Source organism: Sinocyclocheilus grahami, unplaced genomic scaffold (assembly GCF_001515645.1).
Source record: "Sinocyclocheilus grahami isolate Dianchi unplaced genomic scaffold, SAMN03320097.WGS_v1.1 scaffold1491.1, whole genome shotgun sequence".
Taxonomy (NCBI): domain Eukaryota; kingdom Metazoa; phylum Chordata; class Actinopteri; order Cypriniformes; family Cyprinidae; genus Sinocyclocheilus; species Sinocyclocheilus grahami.
In genome coordinates this window covers 167,867-183,419 of record NW_015506670.1, presented here as the reverse complement: position 1 = coordinate 183,419, position 15,553 = coordinate 167,867, and the positions used below count along the sequence as shown (strand labels likewise).

The 15,553-nt window shown below is 36.9% G+C and overlaps 4 protein-coding genes across 4 annotated transcripts; all 4 read right to left on the bottom strand.

Moving 5' to 3' along the window:
* Window positions 1-3,509: 3,509 nt before the first annotated feature.
* On the bottom strand, window positions 3,510-5,632 carry LOC107570673 (GTPase IMAP family member 7-like). The gene is made up of 4 exons (XM_016256927.1): window positions 5,560-5,632; window positions 4,324-5,308; window positions 3,819-3,933; window positions 3,510-3,680 (listed from the first exon to the last, which is right to left on the bottom strand). Exons 1-4 carry the CDS (start codon window positions 5,630-5,632, stop codon window positions 3,573-3,575), a joined length of 1,281 nt encoding a protein of 426 aa, XP_016112413.1. The 3' UTR covers window positions 3,510-3,572.
* Window positions 5,633-5,802: 170 nt separating this feature from the next.
* Window positions 5,803-8,379, bottom strand: LOC107570672 (uncharacterized). Its single transcript, XM_016256925.1, has 3 exons — window positions 8,374-8,379; window positions 6,574-7,126; window positions 5,803-6,062 (listed from the first exon to the last, which is right to left on the bottom strand). Exons 1-3 carry the CDS (start codon window positions 8,377-8,379, stop codon window positions 5,803-5,805), a joined length of 819 nt encoding a protein of 272 aa, XP_016112411.1.
* A 71-nt stretch (window positions 8,380-8,450) lies between these two features.
* On the bottom strand, window positions 8,451-11,208 carry LOC107570671 (GTPase IMAP family member 2-like). Its single transcript, XM_016256924.1, has 4 exons — window positions 11,199-11,208; window positions 8,725-9,417; window positions 8,627-8,659; window positions 8,451-8,455 (listed from the first exon to the last, which is right to left on the bottom strand). The coding sequence occupies exons 1-4, from the start codon at window positions 11,206-11,208 to the stop codon at window positions 8,451-8,453; spliced, it is 741 nt and encodes a 246-aa protein (XP_016112410.1).
* Window positions 11,209-12,302: 1,094 nt separating this feature from the next.
* On the bottom strand, window positions 12,303-15,336 carry LOC107570676 (guanylyl cyclase-activating protein 1-like). Its single transcript, XM_016256930.1, has 5 exons — window positions 15,273-15,336; window positions 14,843-15,200; window positions 13,493-13,642; window positions 12,942-13,032; window positions 12,303-12,860 (listed from the first exon to the last, which is right to left on the bottom strand). The coding sequence occupies exons 2-5, from the start codon at window positions 15,038-15,040 to the stop codon at window positions 12,721-12,723; spliced, it is 579 nt and encodes a 192-aa protein (XP_016112416.1). The 5' UTR covers window positions 15,041-15,200; window positions 15,273-15,336; the 3' UTR covers window positions 12,303-12,720.
* Window positions 15,337-15,553: the final 217 nt, after the last annotated feature.

Sequence of the window (15,553 nt, the reverse complement as noted above, 5' to 3'; positions counted from 1 at the left end):
TATTTTTAAACACTTAAGACAGACATCACTACCTGAAACTCACAGCAGCTGGCTTCTAAGTCGAGCACTGCTTACCTAACCCAAACCCATTTGACATTCTTGACCACTTTAAATGCTTTCTCCCGTCTGTTGTCAATCCACCACTCAATTCACTTTGGAATTAATTGAAAAAACTTGATCCATGCCAGAGGACACACACCGTTATGATTGATTGTTTCAATGGATATTTGTCTTCAGGAGTAAGAGAATGTCTCTATTTCAAGGTTTTAAATATCACAGGACGATGATATGAAGCAGTAATTTTACATTTCTATTGTTTTGGTATAAAAATGTTTGTTGGATTTGCTGGTGAGACAAAGTAGGGATGAAGTTTGGACAAAGCCAATGAAGTCAGACTGAGCACTGAAACATGCAACTAAGCACTCCTGCTTTCTTTCTGCTATGTGACAGAGATTAATGAGTTTCAGCTAATGGGTTAACGGGTTTTGAGTATCAGACAAAACAGATATTTTCTCACATGCATCTGGGGTTGGTTCTAATGTTTCTGATTTGGGATTCGCTCTAACACTGATCACAATGATACTTATAAATCATAACTAACAGTTTAGAGAGAGTTATACGGGGAGTTCTTATTTACTTTGGGTGTTGTTTTCACTGAATTATTTGTAACATGATCATCTGAGCATTATTCTGGAATCATGCTGTATTTCCACATATTCGGTTATTTTATGCTGTCTATTAACACAAAAAAATAAATAAATAAAATTCCTCAACAGATTGTGTGATGCTGTTAGTCCTTTATCACTGAGGTTCTGAACAGTACCCAAATAATACATTTTACAAACCATTTAACAATATAAACAGATTTTTCAGTTATTGTTCTGTTTGTAAAGAAATATTGTTCACCATTAAAAGTGTTCCTCACTAAACAAGCTGCTCCTGCATGAGAACCCATCACAAATGCTACATTTAACACTATATAATAGCTTTCTACATATTGACCATTTAAAAAAGTCATTTTTAACATAAATGAAACTGCTGAATTCTATAAATAAACTTTTACAAACAAGCTAGGCTACTTTACAAGTGAATTGAGAGTTTGACTTTTTTTCTTCTTTTTTTCATTGTGACATATAAACAGACAGACGCTGTACCGGCTGGAAGATTATTGCAACTTCATGTCAGAACACTTTAACGCATCTTAACCAGACACTACGCGGTAAGATTCCCGAGTAAAGCGAACTGGCCATATGCACTAACTTCCGGGTAAAGATAAGCCAGCTCGTAATCTTCCGGTGAAGCTCATTTTATATATGTGCTAAATATAGGAAGAGACTCTCACAGAAACCTCTCCTGCCTCATTCTTATCAGAAACTGAGAAACTAAATAATTGCAACACCGTAAATAATGATAGAGGAATTAACATACAGTTTCATGTTATTACAGAACATATTTTATATGCAGAGTCTGGTAATCCCAGGAAAGTACCCAGATATGTAATGCTGACAAATAAACACTATCGTAAATGTTTAGGCGGTTAGACATCGTAATGGTATTCTCGATAATCAATATCTTACCTTATAACACATTTTTTAAATCTTATAAAATTTTAAAGCCTTATTATTTCTCAACTCGGTGCAGCAAAATTCACTTTATTAAAGGCTCACGTTTCGTTCATGAAGACGACATGAAGAAATGTGCCAAAAACGTGTCTCTTGGCGAAAAATAAAGACTTGTTAAGATGAAAATGAAATTATCGTTATAACCAGGAGATGGCAGCAGAGGATCACTCATTGGCTGCAGCTGCCATTTCAACTCCCTAGTTTTGATTTATTATAAAATTAAATATTATAACAAATTGTGTACTTTATCGCACTGAAGTATAAAGTATAGCAAGTGCAGGATGTCACAAAGTCACTTGTCATTTAAAAAATAAATAAGGCCAGACAATAGCATATAATGCTGATAGAAAAGTTTATAAAAGTGTCACTCCATAATACAATAGCGAAATATATAAATATGTATAGTATTTTTATGTTACAGTAATCAGTGTCTAGCACACCTTCCTAAGGAAAAGATATGGATCAGAAGACATTGCAATCACTAAATGATATTTAGACAGACTTAAAGAAGTTCCAGATCTATACTTGTGCTCTTATTATTTCAGTTATTTTGCCTTTAATGTAAATAAGCATGTGCAAACAATATACTTGCTCTTGTGAATTTATTTGGATGTTAATTACATTGTGCGAGCTGTCTCTTTAATACCGCATGGTTTATACACATGCTGCTGCTGATTGGGCTGATATGTGACACACCCACCAAACAAGAGAAAACGCATCTCAAACCCTGTTGCACACCGTTTCCAGGAAACATGTCGTTCAAACCGGAAACCGTAGCAAAACGTTACGCACCGGTTTGAGCTTGAACTAGCCCCTGATGTGACATTGCTACACGACGAGAAAATCAGTCAAAAACCACAGCCAATCAGAACAGCGTGTGGGCGGAGCCTCTCTGAATGGATAAGTGCATAATTCATAAATATTAAACTATTTTAAAATTAGTAAAATACATACTAAGTGACTGAAACAATCTTTGTCGTGGAATACACTTCGCACGACATCGCAGAAATAGAAACTGTTTCTAAAATAGAATCCACTGTCGCTCGTTACGTATTGCTGTAATGGCAAACATGGAAAAGATACGTTTTATCGCATGCGTAGCATCACGTCTGGTTACGACACGGTGTAAAGAAGTTCTTTCTTATTGTGTATGATGATCAAACACCAGCAGGCTTCTTCACATACTGATCATTATTTATATGAATCGAGAAGGCATCTATGTGTGATTTGTTTTTCCATTGACTTTTCAGCTCAAATGCTGGGTTGAGCCCGATGGGTCATTTTAAGAGTTATTTTTTCAATGTTGTGTAGTTTTGTGTCAATCTCGCCGACAGCTGAAACAAATGCACCCTTCCTTCATCCCCGACATAACAACCAGTGTTGGGTAAGTTACTCTAAAAAAGTCATATATTACTACTAATAACATCAGGGGCATAAATGCATTTACAAAACAATAACAAAAGCGGTGGAGCAAACCTCTATGTAAGTCAGCTCAAAACACCATTTCATCAAAATCTTTTGACTCAAGCATCAGTCATTGATTCGAGTGCAGGAGGAGGCCCACTATCCCTTTAAGGTCACCTATATTAGCTCAAATAAACTTTAGTTAAACCAAGTAGCATTAACTTTTGTATGTTCCGCTGCCTTTTTACCGCAATTTAGCTGATCAGGTGGAGTCATTGGTATCTTAACATTAACGGCGAACTAATGTGAGATAATGAGGAAAACATGAGTTAGCCAACACAGTTGTTGAAGTGTTATATTGAATTATGAATTATATTAAAATATATGTCAGTTAGCTTAAAATTGATCATAAAAGGTATCTTAACACTTAACATGCTTAAAGTTGTTCCAGAATAAGACATTTAATATGCACTTATAGTACAATTTAAAATTAATATAAAATCTCTCGTCTTCATTCTTTAATGTCTATTTTATATTGTTCTCCTCTTAAATTCCTCTTCTTTTTCTCTCTTTATCATGATTCTCTCTTTCTTCCTCCATCTTCATGTTCATTCTCTCTATCTCTTGTTTAAGTTTCTCATAATATTCATCCCATGTTTCCTGTTCTTTCTTCTTCCTCTCATCCTCTTCTTCTCTTCTCTTTCTCTCTTTATCATAAATCTGTCTTTCTGTCTCAATCATCATCTTCATTCTCTCTTTCTCTTGTTTAAGTCTCTGATAATAATCATCCATCATTTCCTGTTCTCTCTTTCTCCATTTCTCCACCTCTTCGTCTCTTCTTTGTCGTTCCTGTTGTTTCTGTTTCTCCCATTCCTCTCGTTCTCTCTTCAGCTCCTCTCGTATCTTTCTCTCTTGTTCCTCAATGTCTTTAATGTCTCTTTCATATTGTCCTTCTCTCTCTCTAAATTCCTCTTCTCTTCTCTTTCTCTCTTCGTCACGCTTCTGTCTTTCTTCCTCCATCATCATCTTTATTCTCTTATTCGCTTCTTCATGTTTGAACTGAAGTTCTTCTCTCTCTCTCAGTCTTCTTTCTCTTTCTCGTTTTATTTTCTCATAATATTCATCCCATGTTTGCTTTTCTATCTTTCTCCTTCTCTCATCCTCTTCTTCTCTTCTCTTTCTCAGTTGATCATGCATCTGTCTTTCTTCCTCCATCATCATCTTTATTCTCTTCATCTCTTCTTCATGTTTGAACTGAAGTTGTTCTCTCTCTCTCTGACTTCTCTCTTTCTCTTGTTTAAGTCTCTGATTATATTCATCCCACATTTCCTCTTCTCTCTTTCTCCATTTCTCCTCCTCTTCTTCTCTTCTTTGTCGTTCCTGTTGTCTCTGTTTCTCCCATTCCTCTTGTTCTCTCTTCAGCTCCTCTCGTATCTTTCTCTCTTGTTCCTCGATGTCTTTAACGTCTCTTCTATATCGTTCTTCTCTCTCAATAAATTCTTCTTCTCTTCTCTTTCTCTCTTTGCCATGATTTTGTTGTTCTTCCTCCATCTCCATCTTCATCCTCTTTTTCTCTTCTTCATGTTTGTTCATCAGTTCTTCTTTTTCTCTGTTCACTTGCTCCACTCTCTCCATCAGGATCTTCATCTGTTGTTCTTGTATTTCTCTCTCCATCTCTCTGAACATCTTACACGAGTAGTAACTCCCTCCGTTTGTTTTCACCATGTTGTCTATCTTCTGCAGTAGATCAGTCACCTGTGTTCGGTCTCCAGTCTCATTATTGAACACATGGAATCTGTTTCCACACGCTTCCATCAGGTTTTTAAGGGCAGATCCAGGTTCTCCCAAAAACTGATCAATGGATTTGTTCTTCAGTTTGTCTCCATTGGTAAATAGCACTATGGTGTACTTTAAAGAGTTTTCTCCAAAAGATTCTTGGATGATCTTCACTGCTGTTTGTTCTTCTTGAGTGAATCGTCCCAGTGGAATCAGTAAGAGAAACACATGTGGTCCAGGCAGGATCATAGAGATGCAGTTGCTGATTTCTCTCTGGATTTCTTCATTACTGAGTTCAGTATCAAACAGTCCTGGAGTGTCGATCACAGTGATGTGTCTGCTGCTGATTTCATCTGTCTCTTTCTGACAGTCTTTAGTAACAGATGTGTGAGAAAAGTCTGATTTAAATGCTTCTCTTCCTAAGATGGTGTTTCCAGTTGAACTCTTCCCAGCTCCAGTTTTTCCCAGCAGCACAATCCTCAGATCATCTTCTCTGTCTCTTGAATCTAAAGATAGATTTAAAACAATATAGAAACCATAAAGAAACATTAAAAACAACATATTGAATTTCAGGTGAAGACTGTCAATTATCCAGATCATCACAGAATATTGTGTGTAATTTATACTGAAGCATCATGATGTATTATATTATTTCTTCTGAACTCTGCATTTAATGTTATTGTTTTGTCTTCGAAATCTGTGTAGACTTCAGCAATCATGAAAAGTGTTTAATCAATGCAGATTTTCTGATCATTACCTTGTGATTGAAACCACGTCTCTAATGAATTAATTCTTCTCTTCATTTCTTCAAATTTCTCTAGTTTCTCCATCTGTATTGTATAAAGCACTATACAAATAAAGGTGACTTGACTTAAGGTTGGAATACACTACACAACTTTTAAAAGCTGAACATATTTTAAAACACCAGGCATCATACATTTGCCGACTTTGTAAATAGTGACAAAGGAAAACTGTCCATCATACACTAAATGACTGAGGATCACACATTGCCAGACTTTCTGATTTCATCAGACTGGATAGATTCATAAGCTGCGTCCCAATTCAGAGGTGGCTTCCTTTGAACGCTGCATTTGAAGACGGATTGCGTCACCACGGTGCGATGAAGGCTGTCCCAATCTGAAGACTCCTTCAAAAACGGCCTGCTAATGTGCCCTTCGTTTACCGGGGAATGAAGGATACGATTGATGGATCCTTCGTGGCCCAAGCTATCCCGAGATTCACTGCGCAGCAATGACAACACTATTTTTTTAAGAGAAAATGCCGGATTACACTTTTAAATGCAAGTACTGGGTTTCAGCTTACTCGAATATCAAACGATACAAATGTGAAAAAAAAAAACACGTGGTAAAAGTGGTTTAAATGTTGACATCTTACCGAGATGTGATTTATACATGTTATTATGCACATAAATGGGCTAAGGCACCATTTTCTGTGAAATCTGTCATCTCAAATCAACTTGTCCACACTGTAAATCTGAGCAAAAATCATGTAGTGTATTCCAGCCTTTAGGGTCTGGTGCTGTCTAGAGATAACAGACTTTAGCCAGTCATTAGGTGCAAAAGATTCAACAACTGTATTTGTAAAAAGGTTTAAGATTATATTTTCTATTTTTTCTCCTTGAAATAGGTAGCTTAACGGTATTTATTAATGTGTTGTTCACCCAATATGAGATTATTTGTACTGTAAATAACCTGTAACCTTATTTCTCACAAAAATAGATGTCCTATTAAAAATAAATGAATGCACTCACCCAGTGTCTTGATCTTCTGCTGTAACTCTTTGATTTCATTATCTCTCACTCTCAGTTTCTCCTCTAGTTCATGTCTGACTCTCCTCTCTGGAGCTCTTATATATGTCTGAAGAGAATAGGGTTCCGTCTTCATGCTCTCTATACAGTCTAACAGGGCTGAGATCTGTTGAGAGTTTCTCTGGTCCTGTAACCCCATCACATTGTACCAGCTCCCATAGAGACTCGCAACACTCTGAGATTCTGTGGACGCTACAAAATCTGAGACACTTTTGTCAACAGTGAGTTCAGTAAAGAAAAGCACCATGAAGTGTTCTTGAGAGTTAAATATTCCTTTAATCTTCTCCATTTCTGCTCGGTCTTCATTAGTGTGTGGACTGACAGGAGTAACGAGGATGAAATGATGAACTCCAGGATCACAGAGAGACACACCGTGGAGAGTCTCCCGCATCACGTCCTCCTCTGAGAGACGAGAGAGAGCTGGAAGCTCTATTACACTCATCTGCCGTCCATTAATCATTCCATCTCTCTTCACACTCACATTGCTCCTCTCTTTCTGAGGTAAAAGTTTATTTATTTGTTTATTCTTTTGTTTATTTATTATCCCTCTAAAGATTCTAGACACTGAGTTCTTGAGTGTTGGATGATTTCCACACAGCACGATGTTCAGCTTTGATTTAGTAGTCGTCACTGAAACAAGATTAGAGACAAGAGACACAGTTCAGCTTCTTTACCAAATGTAAACTTACTTAACTCTTTCCCCGCCAAAGATGAGATTTTACAGCTTACACTCAGAAGCGCTATTACACATCTTCTGAATGAGACCAGAATCTCACGATCAAAAACACATGCGAGGAAGACGCAGAAACAAGAGATCTCATATGTAAGCAGATGCGTATGAAAAATAATGCGATCATCAACAATAAACGGCATATAAATGAAAACTGCCTAATGTTAGCGAGTGAAATAGTGATCCCAGAAGTGGTGAAGGACTGTGAAGCTTTGGAGGTGTTGATGGAAGCGATTTACTGGATTTATGCTTTGATAATCGTACGGAATATTATCCAGATGTAGTCTTTGATAAAAATGTTGCTTTTTTAAATAAACTTACCTACATTCAAGTGTTGATTTAAAAAAAAGAATGCTTGAAGCTAAAATAAAACTTTTTTTGTTTGTTTGTTTTTTTAAGTAGAGCCTCTGTTCTTTATTTTGGTGTATTGCATGTTCAGATATTCATAAAACAAAATATTCTGGTGGCCATGAAAATTGAGTGAAAATTATCAAAAATGCTGGCGGTGGCTGGCAACTTTTTTCTGAAAATTCTGGTGGGGAAAGAGTTAAACAACAACAAAAATATTATATTGTAAAATATAATTAGATTGCAGCACAATGTTTTATCAAACGAAGGCAACTTTGCAATAGTTTACTGACTTATTCTCTCATAATTTACATAATTCTTTAGCTGTTTTTAAAACTTTTCTCAAAACATTCTTTTTCAGGAATGCTTTTATTTTATTCGTTTTTTTATTGTATTGTTTTGTGATTTATTTCTTGTTGAATTTAAAGTATATTGTCTTATATTGTTGTGTTTTCCTTTAGGTAAGCTTTCATGAAAACACCTTGAGAAAGCAACTTTTAAAGGCGCTATATAAAATAAATGTATTCAAAAATAAATGTATTATTATTGTTTGAGTGAATTTTCTCTGTATGTATGGATCTATGACACATACAAACAGTCTGCACGCACACTCCAGTATTTAGAGGAATAGTTCACCCTAAACTGACAATTCTGTTATTATTTACCCACATGTTGTTGTAACAAGCACATATGATTGTCTGTGTTTTCCACTGAATACAAAAGTGAAATAATGATTTTACCTTCAAGCTCCAAAAAGGACAACAACAAAAAAACACTAATGTACAATAAGAGACAATACTTTGTTTTTCTGTCAATGTCTTAATACCCCATTTAAAATATCTAGTTTTTTATTTACAAACATTTTAGAAGTTTTTCAACTTAAAACAGATTAGTAAGAAGAATAAATAATAGTCATACAGTAGTGCTCCTCATTTTTCTCCATGTCATTTCCTGTCTCATATAAAAGTATCATATTTTTAGAGGCATTATCTGAAAAAAAAAAGACTTTGACAAACCTCCTCCATCACGTCCTGTTTTTGTGCTCTCTTTGAGATCTGAATCCTTCTTCTGTTTCTCATCGTCTCTGTCTGAAGCTCCAGATCTGCTCAGATCTTCATCCACTGATGCTCCATCACCTCCATCCTCATACTTGTTACAGATGAGAAATTCTGCATGCTCGTTCTTGAGTATCTCTTCTATCCTTCTGATCAACTCAGAGCGCCATCTTAGGTTTATTGTATCAAACTTAAGATGTCCTCCACACTCCTTTATTAAATTAGAAACTGTATTATTCCATATCTTAGAAGCCAATTTGGATGTAAGTGGCTCTTCATCAGAGGTCACCACTATAGTGTGTTTAATGGCCTGCTTACTGAAGAGGTTCAGCACATATTTCACTCTGTTTGTGTCCTCCTCACTGAAGTCCTTATACTGCAGTACGAGTGCGATCACATGAGGTCCTGGAGCAGACAGAGACACACACTCTCTCGCTGCCTCTATTATCTGATGCTGTTGGAAATTTGGATGGAGCAGGTAAGTTTTGATGACTGTGATGTGTGTCTTCTCCACCTTTCCACTGATTTTCTCACTGAGATAATGTGAATAAGATGCAGCTCCACTGTCAAACGCTTCTGTACCCAGTATAATTTTTCCCACACTGTTGTTTTCTGATTCATTCTTTCCTATCAGCACAATCCTCAGATCACTCACTGAAAAAGACACATAAACAAAATGTAATAATAAAAAAAGCACAATCATCACTAAATAATTTCATATTAAAAATTCTACAGAATTACCAGATTTAACACAAGACACTAGTAGTAATGTTACAATATCAAGTAACCCTTTCAGAAGCTTCAGAACATCTATGAAAGATTTATCATGAAGAGTTATCATCAATAATTATATTGATGTTCTATTAGGATGATCATTACTTGGACTTTTACACATTTTGTTCACTAAAAGTAAAAGAATGGCAGCTGCATAGAGTCCGGTGAGCATCAGGAGCCGCTAACACTTGTTCAGTACAGTAACCAGTACAGCAGGCTCTCCGTGGGCCTCAATCATTTCTCTGGTAACCACTTTGAAATTCTGCTTAGGGCCCCAAAAATGCTAGTCCTCACTTAACAGACTGATCTCACAGGGAATCACCGACAGGAGGAATTATAGCCTCTGCTTTCAGAACATCAAACTGCCCCCTGAATCTTCACTACGAAGGATTCTGTCAAGCTTTGGAAATATTCTTGTGTTTGAATGACACAAAACACAGAAACAGCTTCAACTGCAATACGCAGAAACCATTTTTTACTCTATGCTCAAGGCTACTGTATCAAAAGTGCTGTCTGACGTCTCTGATGTCACAAACGAGATCTCAGCTGGAATATCAGTCACAACTTGCACCAATCTGTTCCTCAAACAAAGTTACTGTATGGGTTCAGAAGACTTGAAATTCAGGCCCAGATCTGTCTGGACGGGTTTTATGGTACTTTTATGATGGCTTTTGTCATTTTTGGAGCATGAGGGTGAAAGTCAGTGTCTACCTTCATTTTAGAAAAAGAGCATCTTTCATTAAAAACAAATAAATACAGTGCACTCTAAAATGAAAAGTAGTGTACTGCATGGCTGAAGTAGTTCCAGGTCTGTTTACTGCGTTATAGTTCTATACGTTGCGTCAGAATTATACTCATTGTGAAACGTGCTTTACAGATAAATCTGAATTTCATGTTTGATTGATTGTAATGATTTTTATTTATTTAATTAAATGTTATTTTAAAGAGGGTAGGAAAACAACTTAATTTGACAAATATTGCCACATATAATATTCTTAAATTTGCTCTGGCTTACTTACTGTGGCCATATAAAAGCCAATTACTTAATTAAAAGGAAAAAAAGTAATTTATACTTATAAGACGATGCCGAATATTTCTCACACAGCATAAGTTGGTCTTTCTATACATGTAAAATATAGCTGATTTTATCATTTAGGAAGGTAATTGCTTCAGCTCACAGGTACTGCAATGATCTACACAGCCTACATATAATATTAATAAACAGGCTTTTGCCACAAATCAACAGAGATAAGTGTAAAGAATCACAGACTAGTGACAGAAACCTCTTCCTGGTGTTCAGTGCCACGATTAAACAAATGTAAGCGGTGGAATAGCATTCAGTAAACTAAATTGAACATCTACAGTGTGTCAAAATTACACTTCAGCTCACAGGTACTGCAATGATCTACACAGCCTACATATAATATTAATAAACAGGCTTTTGCCACAAATCAACAGAGATAAGTGTAAAGAATCACAGACTAGTGACAGAAACCTCTTCCTGGTGTTCAGTGCCACGATTAAACAAATGTAAGCGGTGGAATAGCATTCAGTAAACTAAATTAAGTTCACAACTGTCTACAGTTGGCTAATATTTCATAAGCAATTCATAAACGGAGGAAACGTGGCTTGCATATATTTGTATCCAATTTGTTTCTTACCTGACGCCATTTTCACAGCAACTCAAATCGAAATCGAAAGAAAAGCACTGATAAAGAGCTGACCTGCATCTACAGAGACTGGGGAAATAACATGTTATGCTCCTTGTGAAACGTGCTTTACAGATAAATCTGAATTTCATGTTTGATTGTTATGATTGTTTTTGAATTAAGCTTTCTGCGCCCATTCATTTTCCTTCTTTAAACCAGAAATGAAATACGGAAGACGTGGTTTCTTCTTTAACTGTTCTGATGAATAGAATAAGATACAAACTCTTAAAAATGATTTTTAATATATATGAATGCAGTAGCAGCTCCTGGCCATTCATTTAGACGAAGCAGCTTCTGGGTGTTAGTTCCATCTCTATGATTTCTCATTTATAATCACTGAACTCATGCTGGAAGAGGTTTGGTGTCGTTGCGGGATTCAGCCAGACGGTGGCGCTGTAATGTTGAGTTAAAAAGTACAAACACACAGAACGGTGTTTTGTTGTATTCTGTGTCGTCTGTGCAGAAGCATTCAACAAAGCTTTTCATTGCATTTTGTATATGATACTTGAACTAGACGCTTGAAGAAGCTGGGTAAAAATATACATAACACTTAGTTTTCTATTTAAATTAATAGTTTGTACAAAATTACATTTCTAAACTCTGTCGACAATTACCCCAGCAAACACAGAACGTTCCCCTAACGTTAGTTTTTGGTTACATTAAGGGGGAAAAAAATGTTTTAGGTTATAATTTTTTGTAACCATAAAATAACATTCCCGGAACGTTGCACGGTGGTTATTTTTAAAATAACCTAAAAACAACTTATACAGAACATTCCCTATTCAGGTTATTTTTATAACCCTGTAAAACTATCTTTCCAATGAAAACGTTACAGATGTGTGTGTGTGTGTAATGTCCTGCAGAGCCCTGAAATTCGTTTAATTTAGCATTTACTGAAATACAGAAATAATAACAGTTATCATATAGGAACAAAGATGTTAGGGAAACGTTCTAATAACGTTATGCAAACCAAAAACTAACGTTTTCAACTGAGGATTTGTGTTCCTCGGTTGAACCCTTAAACAGATCATGTTCAGATATATCTGGAGGTTGATTACAGTCATTATTCATATTTTATTTTGTGTAAAATTACAGTAACATTACAAATGCACACTACAATACTTCATATCTACAATAATAGAGTAGATAGCGAGTTCTTGCAGGACACATTATTTGCCTGACATACGTCACAGGGCTGAAGAAACACTGCATTTTACAGGTTTTGCTGAAACCTCAGGTTTTAATGTCATTAATAAAACATGCATAAGTGCACTTAAATAAAGCGTTTGCTCTAGTCTCAGTTATTCTGTGATTACAGGGAATAACCAGGCTTTTGAAATGCAGATGAACACTATTAATACTGTTAATATCTGATGCATCGAGGGTTTAAAGCTCTTAGGACAATGCTGAATGAACAGCATTCATTCATTCGTCTTCCTCTGGTTTGGCACCCTGATCTCGGACTGGTCTGGGGTCAGTTGAGCTGCTGCTCAGAGTCGCTGTCTGTGTAGATATTACTGACGATATGAGTCAGATCCAGACTCTGGGTCAACATCACCGACAGAACCTCATCCGCCTGGATGCCCTCGATGAACTCATCCAGAGACAGCTCACCTGAACACACACACACACACATGCATATGTAAATCACATTGCTTCATTTGCATATTTAAATAGCACACATAGACAGATTACCGTCTCCGTTAACGTCGATCTTGTTAAACACCATGTCGGTCAACTCCTCAGCAGAAAACTCCTGCTCTACTCCGTTAATGGCTTCAATGGCCTGGAGCCGAAAAACATCAACAACAAAAGACAAAAGTGAGTTCTGTGGAATAAGACTCACCAGCAGGTGGCGCTGAAGAAAAACAAAGGAGCCACTGATTTAAAGAGACAGTTCACCCAAAAATTTAACTCCTGTAATAATTTCTCACCCTCAAGTTGTTCTAAACCTGTAAGAAGATCATTTGAAGAATGTTGGGAACCAAGCAGTTGACGTTAGTAGTGGCGAAAAATACTATAGAAGCTAATACTTCCGTCAACTGTTTGGTTCCCAACATACTTCAAATTATCATCTTTTATGTTAAACAGAAGAACGACGCTCTTACAGGTTTGGAACAACTTGAGGGTGAGAAATGATGACGGTTTTCATTTGTGGGTGAGCTATGCACAGTTTAATGTGGATTCAGAGACACCAGCAGGTGGCGCTCAAGAGAAACACAGACGCCACTGAAGTCATCAGATACCTTGAAGATGAGCAGCAGCTCCTCGCGGTCGATGCAGCCGCTGCCGTCCACGTCGAAGAGCTTGAAGTACCAGCGCAGTTTCTGCTGAACGCCACCCTTCAGAACCAAACTCAGAGCCGCCACGTACTCCATGAAATCAATGCAGCCGTCCTGACGACGTAATAAAACATATCAAATTATAATACTGGAAACAGTTATGATCCGTTTCCAGTGTCCACTTCAAACTAAATTCAAGTAAAGTGTATTTTAAAGTTTAAGGCTTCAAATAGCTTTGGTGAAAACAAAATGTCAAAATACGGGTGAAATAATGTTCCATGGTCATTCAGTGCAACAGATATATTTATGTAGAAATGAAGACATACAAGATTAGAAAATGTCTTGATTATAAAATATTGTAGTAAATTACACGGCCTGCAGGAATCAGGTCTCTTGGCTTTTGAAGACAGGTTTATGTCACAATGCTGTAATACAGATATTAATCTGTGACGCTGATATTGCAGACGCTCTTGTATTTTCCATGGAAAGTGTTGTGACGTGAATGAAAGCCATGATCCGAGCTGTCAGTGTATAAACTCCTGAGTTAACCAGATTACAGGCTCTGATGGGTCTTAGTGGAGATCTCTGACCTTGCAGTTTGATCTGAGTTTACTGTATTAACACAGATCTCCTTACCCACAATCCTCAGCTGAACCAAAGCAGAAGAGACGAGAGACGAACGCCGGCCAATGAGTTCAACCCTCATCTCTCTTTAAATGTTACGTTATGTTTGGGTTATACTTAATAAAAAGACAATAAAAAACTATTCAAATTTGCCCAAACAATCACCTCTCTGCAACTTCTGCTCAAATAATTAATGACTTTTTTGGACACAAAACTACATGACTTAAAGCGATAATAATAGTAATGAGTAATAATAATAATCTTCATTAATAATAATAACTGAGGGTAAAAATAAACAGAATAAGAGTGATGGCATTAATGAATATTAATGATACATAATGCATTACATTTATATGAGTCATTAAAGAGATAATTCACCCAAAAGTGAACATTCTGTCATCATCTACTCTCCCCTCATGTTGCTCCAAACCTGTACGAGTTTCTGTTTTCTGTCGAACACGAAAGAAGATATTCTGAAGAATGTTGGAAACCAAATAGTTGACGGCAGCCATATTTTTTGCCATACTATCGAAGTCAATGGCTACCGTCGATTGTTTGGTTTCCAACATTCTTCAAAAAATCTTCTTTAATGTTGAACCGAAGAAAGAAACTCAATTTAAACCCTTTAAATGAGGATGATATTAACATGCAGTAGAACAGTAAATAATAAATGATAACAGATTGTCTTACGTCGTTAATGTCGAACGTCTTGAACATGGTCTTGACGTACTCGTTGGATGTTTCTGAGAGATTCTTCAGGCCGAAGAACTTCTTGAACTCGTAGAAGGTGAGCTGACCGGAGGGACACTCGGTCATGAACTTGCGGTACCACTTATGGGAATGACAGGCGCTCAGCTCCTTCACTGACATGCCGGGCGAGTTTCCCATGATGCCGCTGCAGTGCCGGAGCTTCAGGAGAGACCGCTCACCGCTTCCCCGCGCAAACACACACTGAAACACGGGCTCGGCTCAGCGTCCAGGACAGGGCGAGGGTGAGGGTGTCCCGTCCAATTACCACTGACGTCACTCCCTGCTGTTCTTTTCCGCTCTGGAAAATACAGCGAATTACCTCCTGATTACAGAAAATCCTAAATACAGTGCGTCAGCACGCCCCACTGACCTGAGATCACGACCTCTGTCTGTCTGTCAAACAGGACAGCAGCCTGACGTCAGCGCAGGGTTAACATTCAGTTCTGATGCTCTAGAGAGAAAAAAAGTTATTTTTAGTAACCATAAACTAACATTCTCCTATCTATCTATCTGTCTGTCTGTCTGTCTGTATGTCTGTCTATTTATCTATCTATCTATCTATCTATCTATCTGTCTGTCTGTCCATCCTATCGATCTATCTATCTATATATCTATCTATCTATCTATCTATCTATCTGTCTGTCTGTCTGT